The 15,024-nt window shown below is 40.2% G+C and overlaps 2 protein-coding genes across 4 annotated transcripts in view; one reads left to right on the top strand and one right to left on the bottom strand.

The window, feature by feature from the left end:
• DOP1A (DOP1 leucine zipper like protein A) overlaps window positions 1-13,649 on the bottom strand; it is a 140,792-nt gene extending 127,143 nt beyond the window's left edge. The window contains exon 1 of the mRNA XM_045009646.1: window positions 13,381-13,649. The gene's annotated coding sequence lies outside the window, so the exon portion shown is untranslated. The remainder of the gene's footprint in view (window positions 1-13,380) is intronic.
• UBE3D (ubiquitin protein ligase E3D) overlaps window positions 1-15,024 on the top strand; it is a 120,073-nt gene that overhangs the window by 21,471 nt on the left and 83,578 nt on the right. For all 3 annotated transcript variants that reach the window (XM_045009651.1, XM_045009650.1, XM_045009652.1), the window contains exons 6-7: window positions 4,603-4,672; window positions 6,502-6,610. In XM_045009651.1, coding sequence (XP_044865586.1) covers window positions 4,603-4,672; window positions 6,502-6,610 — 179 coding nt within the window. The remainder of the gene's footprint in view (window positions 1-4,602; window positions 4,673-6,501; window positions 6,611-15,024) is intronic.

Here is a 15,024-nt window from a genome sequence, read left to right as displayed (position 1 = left end):
GCTGGCCCAGTTTGGCTGCAGTCGTGGGGAATGCAGGGAACAGATCCATAAATAAATGTTGTTTGTTGTTCATAGTGGCAGGAGCCTAGTAGTGAACCAGGTCCTCATGCTGTACAAACACAGAACAAATGATGGTCCATGCCCCAAAGGGCTTCAGTCTGAGACAAGAGAGGACAGATGCAGACAGACAGAGCCTCTGACCCAGTGGACCTCATGTGTTTCTGCTGCAGAAAAGGGCTAGCTATGATCTGAAGAGCCTGCACAGGAATTTCTAACCAAACTAGTGCATCATGGAGTTCTGCTGCTCTGGCACTTCTTGTGCTTCCATGCATGGGGAAATGATTGGGAGGGAGGGGCTCATCTAATATATATGCCCAAAATCCCAGACTTTGCCCTGTACCTTTTCTATGAAAAAATCACTTGGTGGCTAGAGAATAAAGTGACTCCCTTAGATCAGCTCATGTAATTCTCAGCCCTGAAATCATTTGAACAAACAGCACAACCATACAAATTCCAAAAATCTGATTTTAGAAATATGAATTGTTCTCTCTCTTTACTACTGTCTCCACACCCTGCGTGAGCAGACATACAGCTAGCAGTGTCTAACTTTTAAAGATACACAGCTTAGGCTCAGATGGTCAGATCTACAGTGCTAATCGCCAAACTCTAAACAGCGCTGAAAGATGCTGAAATAGACAAGTCATGTACTACTTCTACATCTCTATATTCACCAACAAAATGAATGTATTCAGCCGCAACTTCTGCTAAAAAGGAGATGAGCAAATGATTCACCAAGCGCGCACACACACTTTCTGGGACTGCCCACATACCCAAATAGTCTAGTCCCACTAGCATAAAAGCTTACATGGAACTTTTGAAACACACTTTGGTATAAGCAAAAGGTTCAAAGGGACTCTCCTCAAACCTTTATAACAAAGAATGATGCTAATTCAGATTATTAATAGCCACAAGGAAGTGTATTACCAGATTACTTCTCATGAAAGAGAATCCCAAAATTGTGATTTGTTGCGCCAGACAATAGAAGAAACAAACTTCTGCTCAAATCCCAATGTCCTAAAACCAGGCTGAAGTCTTTACATTTTAGTCCCTAGCATTCAAGGACAAATGAAGGCACTGAACTGGGATACTGATACTCATGCAGAATGACTGTGCCCCGGATATCCATGCATCTACTTGCAAGAAACCCCAGATTTGCAATATCTGCTCACAGATGTATAGCAGTGCTACAGTTGTTTGTACTTGTTTTTGTACCTGGAATTAGCAATATTGTACTAGCTGCTTGTGTACAAAAGTGTATACAGGTGAGTTGCATCATACGCGCATTTAACTTACGCAAATTCAACTATCTGCGCTTGGCAAAAAAAAGAAAAACAACAAGATACCTGTAAATAGTGTGGACTATTCCACCCAGCATTCCACTTAATGAGTGTATGCCCTGGAGTGAGCGTGAGAGGGGAGACGTGAATCTGCTGTTCCCTCAGTCGGTCTCAGTTCCCACGTGCCTCTCATAGTGTTAGCATCTTGCCGCGCTGAGTGTGATTCTGGTGTTTAAAGATACGTATTTTTCGTACAACATGGCCCCAAAACGCAAGCCAACTACTTCATCTGGTGATCAACCGAAGAAACAGCGATCTGTTCCAATGCTGGAGGAAAAACTGGCTGTGTTGGACTTATTGAGAGACGGTATGTTGGTCTCCAACGTGGCGTGTAAATATAGCCACAACGAATCTAGCATCCGTGCCATCAAGATTCAAGAGAGAGAGAGAAATTCATCAAGCCGTGGCATCAAGTGCTCCAATAACTGCTAAGGTGACGAGCAAGGTGCGTGATAAGACTTTAGTGAAGACTGAAAAGGCATTAAACGTATGGCTGGAAGACATGAACCGTAAACGTGTGCCTATCGATGGCAACACGTTGTGAGAAAAGCCTCTACGCGCTGTTCAAACCTCCTGCCGAAGCGGGACAGCCTTCTGATGAGAAGGAATTCAAAGCCAGCAAACGTTGGCTTAACAGTTTTAGGAACCGCTTCAACCTCAAAAACGTGCAGACTACTGGTGAAGCTGCATCTGCCAATGAAGAGGCAGCAAAAGCCTACCCCGAACAATTAAAGAAAATCTTAGAAGAAAAGGGCTATCTTCCGGAACAAGTTTTTAATGCTGACGAGACTGGGCTCTTCTGGAAAAAAATTCCCAACCGCACTTACATTTTGAAATCAGAAAGACAAGTCCCTGGCTTCAAAGCAGCTAAAGACCGTGTGACTGTTGTTTTGTGGCAATGCGGCTGGGCATTTAATAAAGCCGGGCTTGCTCTACAGGGCTGCAAATCCCCGTGCCCTAAAAGGCAAGAACAAAAATCTCCTGCCTGTGTTCTGGCAATCAAATAAAAAGGCTTGGGTGATGGCAGCATTATTTCTGGATTGGTTCCACAAGTGTTTCATTCTGGAGGTTAAGTGGTACCTTGAAGAGAAAAGACTTGACTTTAAAGTGTTGCTGATCGTAGACAATGCTCCTGGCCACCCTGCGGCACTCCGGTTTGCACATAACGATGTTTGCCATCTTTCTCCCCCCCCCAATACCACCTCCATCCTCCAACCTCTCGACCAAGGCATGATTCACTGATTCAAGGCCACGTACATGAGGCTTACGTTCTCTCGGATATGTAGTGCTATAGATGCTGATCCCAATCTTAATGTGATAGAGTGTTGGAAGTCCTTCAACATTGCTGATTGCATCACTTATATTAAACAGGCAGTGGATGCAATCAAGCCTGAAACAGTCAATGCATGTTGGTGAAACCTATGGAAAGAATGTGTGAATGATTTTAAGGGTTTCCCGACCATTGACAAAGAAGTGAAATGCATTGTTCAGGTGGCCAGGCAAGTGGTTGGTGATGGCTTCATCAACATCATTGAGAAAGAAATTGAAGAATTAATTGAAAGTCATAGAGAAACACTGACTAACAAAAAGGTAGAGGAACTGATAAAATCGTCTACAGAAGATGAAGATGACGACGACGAACAGGAAGAGCCAGCAAGTTGGAATCTTCATCAATTTGCTGAAGTGTTCCAAGCAGCGAAGCACTTGAATGATTTAATTTCTGAATATGATCCCTCTCTGGAATGAAGCCTCAAAATCACACATAGTATTACGGATGATTTGAGACCGTATCAAGAAATGTTTGAGCAGCTCAAGAGACAACAGTGACAGTTGCCAATCACCATGTTTTTTTCAAGGAAAAACAACCAGCAGCAGATGAGCCTACGCAATCAACTTCTCGAGCTGAACCAGAGCCAACCACTTCGTCTACAACTCGCTCTCTGTCACCCAAGCTCTCTGTCATCTCCGTCTCCTGGATCGACATCAAGCCCTGATAACCCCCTGTAATTAAAAATGCTGTACTGTAAAATTAGATTTTGTATGTACTCTTTATTATATACTGTACATTACTATATACATTATACATTTATACATATTACTGCACAGGGTTGTATACACAAAACCATGTACAGTATACTGTACTTTATGGGCAATTTAAGGGATTTTCAAGGGTAATTTTGACTATACGCGATTTTCGCCTTATGCGCGGACTTTAGAACCTAACCCCCACGTAAGATGCGACTCCACTGTATGATGCAACTGTGGGGGGAAAAAACGGTTTTATTTTTCTTCTCTTTTTTCTATCTCCCCATTTAAAACATTATATTGTCTTTGTTTATATTTACGGAAGTAGGTACTTAATAAATGCACTTATGTAGCAACCTATAAATAGGTTGTAAGATATAATCTGTGTTCATAAATAAAATATTTTTTCTTTTATACCTACAAAAATATTTTAAAAGAAAAAGATGACCTGGATGGAAGCAGCTATGTCTGCAAAGCTGAAGAAATTCCTCTTCTGACTTTTTTTTTTTTTAATGTCTGCACTTGAAGTGTGGGTCCTGTATGTATCAATACAGAAAGGGCCAGTGTCCTGAGTTAACCTAACTTTGTTACAGAGAAGTATTGTTTCCACTCTTTGAAAGAAAGAAGAAAATTAGTCCCCTTAGTTTACTCTTGTTAGAGTCGTGTGTTTGTTATTCACTGGGGAATCATTGGCTGGTAGAGAATACTGAAGTATTGACATAAGTTACACTGATTTCAATCCATTAAGTGTTTTCCATTTCTTGTTCAAGTTTGGCGCAGCAATAATAAATAATGGACAGGAGTATTTAATTGGTATCAGCAAGCATTTAAATATATAACATGTTTTTAAAATGATCACTACAGGGGTTTTGGCTCCTGTCTACTCTGGATTTATATGGGGTGGAGGGGGAAATGGTTGTGCTTGATGTTAAGTAGGGAATGATACAGATGGCAAAATATTGATCTTGTGATTAGCTCCAAAAAGAGCTAAAGAGATATTTCCTATGTCTGATTTCTGTACCAGTTACCCAGCTCCAAACAAGAATTTGGACATCTCTTCCACCATTTAATTGGATGCTGATCTAGGAGTTTAGTGAATGGGGTTATGCAGTATATTACTGTAGAAAATAAGTGTACTGTTTTATTAAGTTTTAAAAATTTCCTTTTGTCTGATTTTTAGGGACTACAAAATATTACATCACTGAGATGATTATTCAGCCATCTGGAACAAATTTTGACATGATACCAAGGTATAGAAATCAGATAATGTGCTCAGTTTGGTTATTGGAACAATGTTGTTGAGTGGTAAAGATTAATCTTTTTGGATAGTTACTTTTTTGGTATTTAATTAAATATTTATGCTGATAAAGTATTGTCTGCACTATTAAAATAACAAAGTTAGGAAACGCAAAAACATTCTTAACTCAGCCATGTAGTATACCTGCTGTGTCTTGTGATCTCTTTTCTAATTAAATGCAGAGCTTTATATATTACCGTTTGATATAAACTGTATACCATAAAGTACAGATGGCATTACAGAGAGCCACATTAACTTTGTAGTTGGAACCTCAACTTTTTTACATTGTTTGACTTTCGGTGACTAAATATGCAAACTTTTTTACTTTGCAAAATGTATGCAATGCTTTCATATAATTGCTAATTACAAGATGGTATCTGACAATCTAAATCACACTTTTTCTGTCCTGTGTAGCCTTTAATTTCAGCTAATACTTGTACTTTTCTTTCTTTTTTTTTTTTTCTTTTTTTTAATTTTCAGACAGTCCAGTTTAAAGTTCAGGCTATGTATGTTGAGGTTACCATAAAATATAGCCTGCTGTGAACAGCGTTACTGTTCCATTCTGCAGACTCAAAGATATTTCAAATATGAACATCATTATTCACTTGTATGTTGTATGTACACATAGTGCATAAAGTGCAGTATTGGGGTTTTATGCCTTTATCTGCAGCATTTGGGATTGCATTGTGTCAGATACAGAACATTTGACTGTATGGACCATTAGTCTACTCAAGTATGGCAATTCTTGTTATGCAGAAAAGGGAAAATACTCCAATTCTTGTTACGGGAAGACACAATAATGAGTTAAGTCTAGGGGCATTATTTCCATGCCAGATTGTAGTGGAATTGACAGCATGGAGAAACCTAGATGCCATATGAAGAAACATTAAATCCACACCGTGCAGAGGTCAAGCATAACAGTTTATTAGGCACAATGCTGGTGGAGTGTCACCTTGCTTATTAGGCTCAGATACACTGTCAATTAATTGATTACAATAGAATATATAGATTTTCCATGGGTGGGGGAAAGTGACAGGGTAGGCAGTTCCACACCCTGGGATAGGTTTTGCAGCAAGACAAGATAGCACAGTAGCCAGTGGTTAACAGGTTACATAATGTCTCCGCCCATCGTCTTAAGTTAGCAAGTTAACATTTAATTAATACTTTGATAAAATGTTATTAGTATAAAATATATATATGTTGAATTTTGATTTGGGGTTCATAGGAATGAAGCAACTCCTTTGATTGTCCAACAGGTACATTCCTAGGGGCTAAAACAAAGAAACAGTGAAAGTATATGGCAATAAAGATTGTCTCCTTTGTGTTTTAAGGCAGGCATTGGTCACTGGAGAAGGGAGATGGGAGGATGCCATATCTTTCATAAACTTAAGGTTGAATCTGTAGAAAGAACGTCTCCCTACAGAAGAAACTAACACAATAGGAACAGGGATTCTTTGTTCAATTTGAAACATAATTATTCAGTTATTGCTTCCACATCTGGCATTTCTACTGACCAAGCATATCTTGTTTATTCTGCTTTCTCTTAGCTAATTGCTGTTTGCTAGACCTCTGGTCTCTTGACCAAACTCTGGACTTTGGGTCTGGAAAAGAGCTGGCACAATCCATGTACCAGGTTGTTATATAAAATGCACTTGGATTGTAACCCTTCACCATATACCGGTAGTTAAAGTTTACTTAGGGCTCACTGTGTATCAATGGCTAGTTTTGTAAAATATAGTTACTATGAAAATATTCTGTGAAGACTGATTTATTTTAAAACAGGTCTCAGTTTGTACAGAACATTATAGCTCAGTGTCTCGTGGAACTGTCCTCTTCCAGAAGCACATTTAGATTCAGAATGCAAGGGCATGATGGAAAAGTCTACATCTTGGTAAGGCATTTTCATATAATCGTATAGAAATATATTCATGAGGGTGAACTCCTGACATTTATTCATTGGTTATTATGTGTTTGCTTATATGTGTAAGGGAAATGAGAAAAAGGAGTTGATCATTCAAATGTATCAGTTGTTATACCTGCCTGCCTTTCACTCTCTTTCAGTTTTTTCTTTTTAGTTTGGGGCATTTGGCAATGGAAATTAAGAACCCACTTGAATTTTTTAGACTAAAAGCTTATTGAAATCTCAAGCAGTTAGTCCAAAAGTACTGTACACAGCTGTGCTGTTTACATAGAAGTATGTAGTCTTGTCTGTTTATAATATTTTTATGACTGAGGAAATTAAAAAATATTGTGGAGCCTTATATTTGATACACTTGGGCTGCACCTCTCTTCCTGGAAATGTTTGAAATAGCTCAGACTTGTCCAGGCGCCTCTGGGGTGTGGGCCCATCCCATCTGTCCTCATCCCAATTAATCCTGTCTCTGGAAGAGCAAACAGAGCAGCAATTCAGTGTTCTGCCTTATCCACTACTGTTCTATCTTTTAACTCTTAACTTCAACTAGTACTGCCAGAATCATTTCCCTACATTTCTTTTCCCCACAGGGGCCCAAAATTTATGGGGCTGTGACCCCTGAACAGAACCAGCTGCTGAGCATCTTACCTCCACTCACCCTATTCCCGTTACGGTGCAGCAGGTCACATTAATAGAAGATAGAAATCCAGGAGGTGCTCCCATTATGAGGAGGCCCTCTTAAAAGCCGCAGGTGGGGAGGTCTACCACAGCTGACCCTCAGCTTCTCAGAGAAATAGGTAGTGCTTTGGGATCTCTGTATCCTCCAATGCTAATCAAGACTTCTCTGGTGACACCTTTACAAGAGCTGTTCAGTTCTCTTCAACACTTGGGACTCAATTTGGGCCAAACCAACTTCACCAATTGGGAATTTTCCAGGGCTGAGCCCAAAAATTGCCCTAAAACCACTTCAAAAGGCAGAAAGTCCAGGGTCCTCTCTCATGTCCTTAAATGGCTGTTGGTACATTGGCAAGAAGTATGGCATTCTTTCTTTTACCCTCTTTTTCAGAAAAAGAGAATCTGTGCTCCCTGAGGGATGCATCCTTGTATTTCAGAAATGTTTGGATAATAGAGGATGAGGAACTCGACTCCTTGGTCCTACTGATTTTATGCCAGCCTTGTGGAATATGTGGATCATAGATTACAAGACCAGAAGGGACCAATGGGCTTGTCCAGTCTTACCTCCTGAATGATGCCATAGAACTTCCCCAAAATTATTCCTAAACCAAAGTGGAACCAGACTGCTGGCACTAAACATTAAAAAGGTTGTAGAGCAGTTTTTAAACTAGGACATGGGGGAAAGCCGACTGCTGCAGAGGAGCATGTGGATTGGACACAGACTTCTCTTAGAGGAGAGTCTAATGATAGAGAATCTCCAGGTTATAGTCAGGAGCAGAGGATGGAAGAGGATAATGTAAGAGCCAGATCAGATGATAAACAGTCACATAAAAAAGAATCTGACACATCAGAGAAGGGCAGACAAATAAACAGGGACAAGTTTTTAAAGTGCTTGTACACAAATGCTAGAAGTCTAAATAATAAGATGGGTGAACTAGAGTGCCTTGTGATAAAGGAGGATATTGATATAATAGGCATCACAGAAACCTGGTGGACTGAGAGCAATCAATGGGACACAATCATTCCAGGGTACAAAATATATCGGAAGGACAGAACAGGTCGTGCGGGGGGGAGTGGCACTATATGTGAAAGAAAATGTAGATTCAAATGAAGTAAAAATCTTAAGCGAATCCACGTGTTCCATAGAATCTCTATGGATAGAAATTTCAAGCTCTAATAAAAATATAACATTAGGGATCTATTATCGACCACCTGACCAGGACAGTAATAGTGATGATGAAATGCTGAGGGAAATTAGAGAGGCTATCAAAATTAAGAACCCAATAATAGTGCGGGATTTCAATTATCCCCATATTGACTGGGAACATTTCACTTCAGGACAAAATGCAGAGATAAAATTTCTTGATACTTTTATGACTGGCTCATGGAGCAGCTGGTACGGGAACCCACAAGGGGAGAGGCAACTCTAGATTTAATCCTGAGTGGAGCGCAGGAGCTGGTCCAAGAGGTAACTATAGCAGGACCGCTTGGCAATAGTGACCATAATACAATAGCATTCAACATCCCTGTGGTGGGAAGAACATCTCAACAGCCCAACACTGTGGCATTTAATTTCAAAAGGGGGAACTATGCAAAAATGAGGGGGTTAGTTAAACAGAAGTTAAAAGGTACAGTGACTAAAGTGAAATCCCTGCAAGCTGCATGGGCGCTTTTTAAAGACACCATAATAGAGGCCCAACTTCAATGTATACCCCAAATTAAGAAACACAGTAAAAGAACTAAAAAAGAGCTTAACAACCATGTAAAAGAAGCAGTGAGAGATAAAAAGACTTCCTTTAAAAAGCGGAAGTCAAATCCTAGTGAGGCAAATAGAAAGGAGCATAAACACTACCAAATTAAGTGCAAGAGTGTAATAAGAAAAGCCAAAGAGGAGTTTGAAGAACGGCTAGCCAAAAACTCCAAAAGAAATAAAATGTTTAAGTACATCAGAAGCAGAAAGTCTGCTAAACAACCAGTGGTGCCCTTTGATGATCGAGATACAAAAGGAGCGCGTAAAGATGATAAAGTCATTGCGGAGCAACTAAATGGATTCTTTGCTTCAGTCTTCACGGCTGAGGATGTTAGGGAGATTCCCAAACCTGAGTTGTCTTTTGTAGGTGACAAATTTGAGGAACTGTCACAGATTAAAGTGTCACTAGAGGAGGTTTGGGAATTAATTGATAAACTCAACATTAACAAGTCACCGGGACCAGATGGCATTCACCCAAGAGTTCTGAAACAACTCAAATGTGAAGTTGCGGAACTATTAACTAAGGTTTGTAACCTGTCCTTTAAATCAGCTTCAGTACCCAGTGACTGGAAGTTAGCTAATGTAATGCCAATATTTAAAAAGGGCTCTAGAGGTGATCCCAGCAATTACAGACCAGTAACTCTAACGTCAGTACCAGGCAAATTAGTCGAAACAATAGTTAAGAATAAAATTGTCAGACACATAGAAAAACTTAAACTGTTGAGCAATAGTCAACATGGTTTCTGTAAAGGGAAATTGTGTCTTACTAATGTATTAGAGTTCTTTGAAGGGGTCAACAAACATGTGGACAAGGAGGATCCAGTAGACATAGTATACTTAGATTTCCAGAAAGCCTTTGACAAGGTCCCTCACCAAAGGCTGTTACATAAATTAAGCTGTCATGGGATAAAAGGGAAGGTCCTTTCATGGATTGAGAACTGGTTAAAAGACAGGGAACAAAGGGTAGGAATTAATGGTAAATTCTCAAAATGGAGAGGGGTAACTAGTGGTGTTCCCCAAGGGTCAGTCCTAGGACCAATCCTATTAAATTTATTCATAAATGATCTGGAGAAAGGGGTAAACAGGGAGGTGGCAAAGTTTGCAGATGATACTAAACTGCTCAAAATAGTTAAGACCAAAGCAGACTGTGAAGAACTTCAAAAAGATCTCACAAAACTAAGTGTTTGGGCAACAAAATGGCAAATGAAATTTAATGTGGATAAATGTAAAGTAATGCACATTGGAAAAAATAACCCCAACTATACATACAATATGATGGGGGCTAATTTAGCTACAACGAGTCAGGAAAAAGATCTTGGAGTCATCGTGGATGACATCGTGGATGACATCTGAAGATGTCCACGCAGTGTGCAGAGGCGGTCAAAAAAGCAAACAGGATGTTAGGAATCATTAAAAAGGGGATAGAGAATAAGACTGAGAATATATTATTGCCCTTATATAAATCCATGGTACGCCCACATCTTGAATACTGTATACAGATGTGGTCTCCTCACTATTGCCCTTATATAAATCCATGGTACGCCCACATCTCGAATACTGTATACAGATGTGGTCTCCTCACCTCAAAAAATATATACTGGCACTAGAAAAGGTTCAGAAAAGGACAACTAAAATGATTAGGGGTTTGGAGAGGGTCCCATATGAGGAAAGATTAAAGAAGCTAGGACTCTTCAGCTTGGAAAAGAGGAGACTAAAGGGGGATATGATAGAGGTCTATAAAGTCATGAGTGATGTGGAGAAAGTGGATAAGGAAAAGTTATTTACTTATTCCCATAATACAAGAACTAGGGGTCACCAAATGAAATTAATAGGCAGCAGGTTTAAAACAAATAAAAGGAATTTCTTCTTCATGCAGCGCACAGTCAACTTGTGGAACTCCTTGCCTGAGGAGGTTGTGAGGGCTAGGACTATAACAGCGTTTAAAAGAGAACTGGATAAATTCATGGTGGTTAAGTCCATAAATGGCTATTAGCCAGGATGGGTAAGGAATGGTGTCCCTAGCCTCTGTTTGTCAGAGGATGGAGATGGATGGCAGGAGCGAGATCACTTGATCATTGCCTGTTAGGTTCACTCCCTCTGGGGCACCTGGCATTGGCCACTGTCGGTAGACAGATACTGGGCTAGATGGACATTTGGTCTGACCCAGTACGGCCGTTCTTATGTTCTTACGTTCTTCCTAGAGCAGATCTTTTAGAAAAACATCCAATCTTGATTTAAAAATGGTCACCAATGGAGAATCCACAGTGACTAGTGGTATATTGTTCCAACGGTTAATTACTCTCACTGTTAAAAATTCAGATCTTATATCCAGTCTGAATTTGTCTAGCTTCAACTTCCAGACATTGGATCTTATTATACCTTTCTCTGCTAGATTGAGGAGTCTGTTATTAAATATTTGTTCCCCATTTAGATACTTATATACTGAATCAGGTCCTTCTGGTATGATCAGGCTAACCAGGCATATCTTCATTACCAACTGTCATAAACAGATAGTTAAGGATTAAGGTCTCTTTTACCTGTAAAGTGTTAACAAACTCAGTAACCTGATGAACACCTGACCAGAGGACCAATCAAGGGACAAGATAATTTCAAATCTCTGTGGAGGGAAGTCTTTGTCTGTGTTCTTTGTTTGGGTCTTTCTCTCTTTGGATCTAAGAGAGGCCAGACGTATATCCAAGCTCTCCAAGTTTCCTGAAGTATTTTCTTTTATTCAGTATAGTGAGTATTAGAAAGGTGGTTTAGTCTTATTATTAATTTCTACATTTGCAATTGTGTGTTTGCTGGAGAAATCTCTTTATTTCTGTTTGCTGTTGCTTTGATTATTCTGAGAAAGGAGTGGTGGGGGGGAAGTCTCTCCAGTTTTATAAGTTAGACCCTGTAAATTTTTCCATCCTGGTGTTACAGAAATAGTGTACTTTCTTTTTTTCTTTTAATAAAATCTTTTCTTTTTAGAACCTGACTGATTTCTTCCCTTGTTTGGATTTTCAGGGGAAGGGGAGGGGGGAAAAGTGAATCCCTCTTTGTTTTGATTCAAGGAGTTTGAATCAAGGTGATCTCTCCCAAGGACTAGGGGAGGGGGAAGAAGGTGGGGGGAATTAATTATTTCCCTTTGTGTTAAGATCCAAGGAAGTTGGGATCTGTGTTCCCCAGGGAAAGGTTGGGGGAATAGGGAGTGTGCTAGACACTGGAATTTCTAGCTGGTGGCAGTGAACCAGATCTAAACTAGGATTTAAGTTTAGAGGAGCCCATGCAGGTCCCCATCTTGTGGACGCTAAAGTTCAAAGTGGGGAATAAACCTATGACACCAACTTTAATTTGTCATAGTACTAGAGATCTAAGCTTTTTGGACCCATGACATTGTGCCCTCAGTCAAACAAGTTCTGTTCTGCTTCTCTCTCCTTCCCTACTGATTTACGCTTCTTGCTCACTGTGTCCCCAAATATCTTGGATTGTAGATAAGATGAGGATCGAAAGGATACTTGTTTACCTAATTGTCTTCATAGGGCCAGCCTCTTTTTCTACTACACCCAACCAAGGTCCATTTACCTAATAAACGTAACTGAATAACACATTGCTATTCCAAATGTACATGTATTGAGCAATAAGAATTAAATGTTTCAGTATAGTTTTATAAGCATTCCTCTCATGCAAGATGCATAGTCAGACTTTGGAGCCTGAACTCTGGTATTTGTAGGAAGGGGGCCAGTGCCTCACACTGGGGAAGAGTTCAGTCCTAGACAAGAAATCACTGGGTAACAATATTTTCCCCATTAATTGACACAATTACTTTTAAATGCAGAAACCTTTTTTTAAAAAGATTTATTTTTAGGAAGAGTACCATAGATATGCCACACAGCTGTCTACACCAAGAAAATATTGAACATTTAAGGTTTGCTTGATGTGAGATATCTCAACTTCAAGTGCTCAATTTCGGGGGTTCGGTGGACGGGCTTTAATCACTAATAGAGGTCCAACAGATTTTTGCAGTTTCTTTGCACAAAATAATTTTGTGCACAAAAGGCTGTTTATACGGTGTCAGTATGTGTGCTGCATTGCAAAGTAGTTACAAATAAAAACAAATTGCCAGTTAACATCGTTACAGCAGCTAACAGACAGATTCTAACTAAGCATAAAACGCTAGCTCAGCAAGGTGAGACACTTTAACTTTAAAGCAGTGATAGTGGAGCCCCCAAGCATTTAAAGTTTCACTGTCTTTGACTGAAATGGCAAATAAATATCACACACGAGTGAAAGTTATGAATACATTTTGGGATAACAAAAGCATAAATGGTCAGATACATACATAAGACTTCAAAGTCCAGATCTCAGGTTCTTAGCAGTATTGGTGAGTTTGGTGGCTGGAAAGTCCCTCTGGAACACCTCCACAGCTTGGATGGGCCATTCAGTCCTTTGTTTAGAGCTTCAGTTTATAGAAAAGTTACTCCAGAGGTAGGAAGCAGGATTGAAAACAAAATGGAGAAGATGCATCTGCCTTTTTATATCCTTTGCTATGTGGCTTGTACTTCCTTTGTCCAAACACAAACATATAGCACATGGGCATGGAAAAGCAGAGTCCCCTGTCCACGGGCATGTCCCTACATGTCCTGCTGACTCATAGGTGTAACCCCTGCCTTCTCTCAATGGGTTCATTGTATATCTGATTGCTTTTGACAGATGATTAAGCAGGCTGGATAGTGCTGATGCCAATCTGTCTTGGGAGAGGTGTCACCCAGAAGCACAACGCAAGTTTGAAATGCAAATATACCATACATATTTACAACTCACAATACAAGGATGATACTTACATATAAATGTGATTATCATATTTAGCGAATTATAACTTTTCCACTGAAACCTTACATGGCATATCTGTAGGGCTCTACCAAATTCACGGCTGTGAAAAAATTCATCACGGACCGTGAAATCTGGTCTCCTCCCATGAAATCTGGTCTTTTGTGTGCTTTTACCCTATACTATACAGATTTCATGGGGGAAACCAGCGTTTCTCAAATTGGGGGTCCTGACCCAATAGGGAGTTGCAGGGTAGGGTCACAGTATTGCCACCCTTACTTCTGTGCTGCCTTCAGAGCTGGGTGGGTGGTCAGATGCCCAGCTGTGAAGGCAGCGCCCCTCCAGCACCAGCATAAAAGTAAGGGTGGCAATACCATATCATTCCTCCCTTCTGCGCTGCTGCCTTTAGACCTGGACAGCTAGAGAGTGGTGTCTGCTGACTGAGGGCCCAGCTCTGCAGGCAGCAGCACAGAACTAAGGGTGGCCATACCATACCATGCTTACTTCTGCACTGCTGCTGGCGGTGGCTCTGCCTTCAGAGCTGGGCTCCTGACCAGCAGCCATGGCTCTCCAGCTACCCAACTCTGAAGGCAGTGCCGTCACCAGCAGCAGTGTAGAAGTAAGAGTAGCAGTACTGCAATCCCCACTACAATAGCCTTGCGACCCTCCCCCAAAACTCCTTTTTGGGTCAAGATCCCTACCACCATGAAATTTCAGATTTAAATAGCTGAAATCATGAAATTTACAATTTTTAAAATCCTAAGACCATGAAATTGACCAAAATGGACTGTGAATTTGGCAGGGCCCTACGTATCTGGTAAGACTCATTACAATTTTACAGTATTGGTATCAATATCATAAAGTGTCTCACATATTCTATATAGTGTCACACAGTCTAAGAGTCACTGAAAGTTCTTGTAGCACTTCTCTTTATGTTACCTGTTTCTGAGGCACCTATTTCTTTCATATCTAAGTCCATTGATCTATGTGAAGTGAGTCAATCCAATTCCTACAGGATAAATGTCTCTGTTATACAAATCACCAGCGTAATTGGCTCTCATTCGCATCCTTGCTGTCATTTTGAGCCGAGTAGTGAGACTGAATGGGCATAGAAGTTGACTTACCGAATGATGTTCCCTCTGTGTCATGCTTGTGG

This window comes from Mauremys mutica, chromosome 3 (genome assembly GCF_020497125.1).
Source record: "Mauremys mutica isolate MM-2020 ecotype Southern chromosome 3, ASM2049712v1, whole genome shotgun sequence".
In the NCBI taxonomy this organism is placed as follows: domain Eukaryota; kingdom Metazoa; phylum Chordata; order Testudines; family Geoemydidae; genus Mauremys; species Mauremys mutica.
Note: the sequence above shows the minus strand (reverse complement) of the source record. Positions and strands in the feature narration are given on the sequence as shown.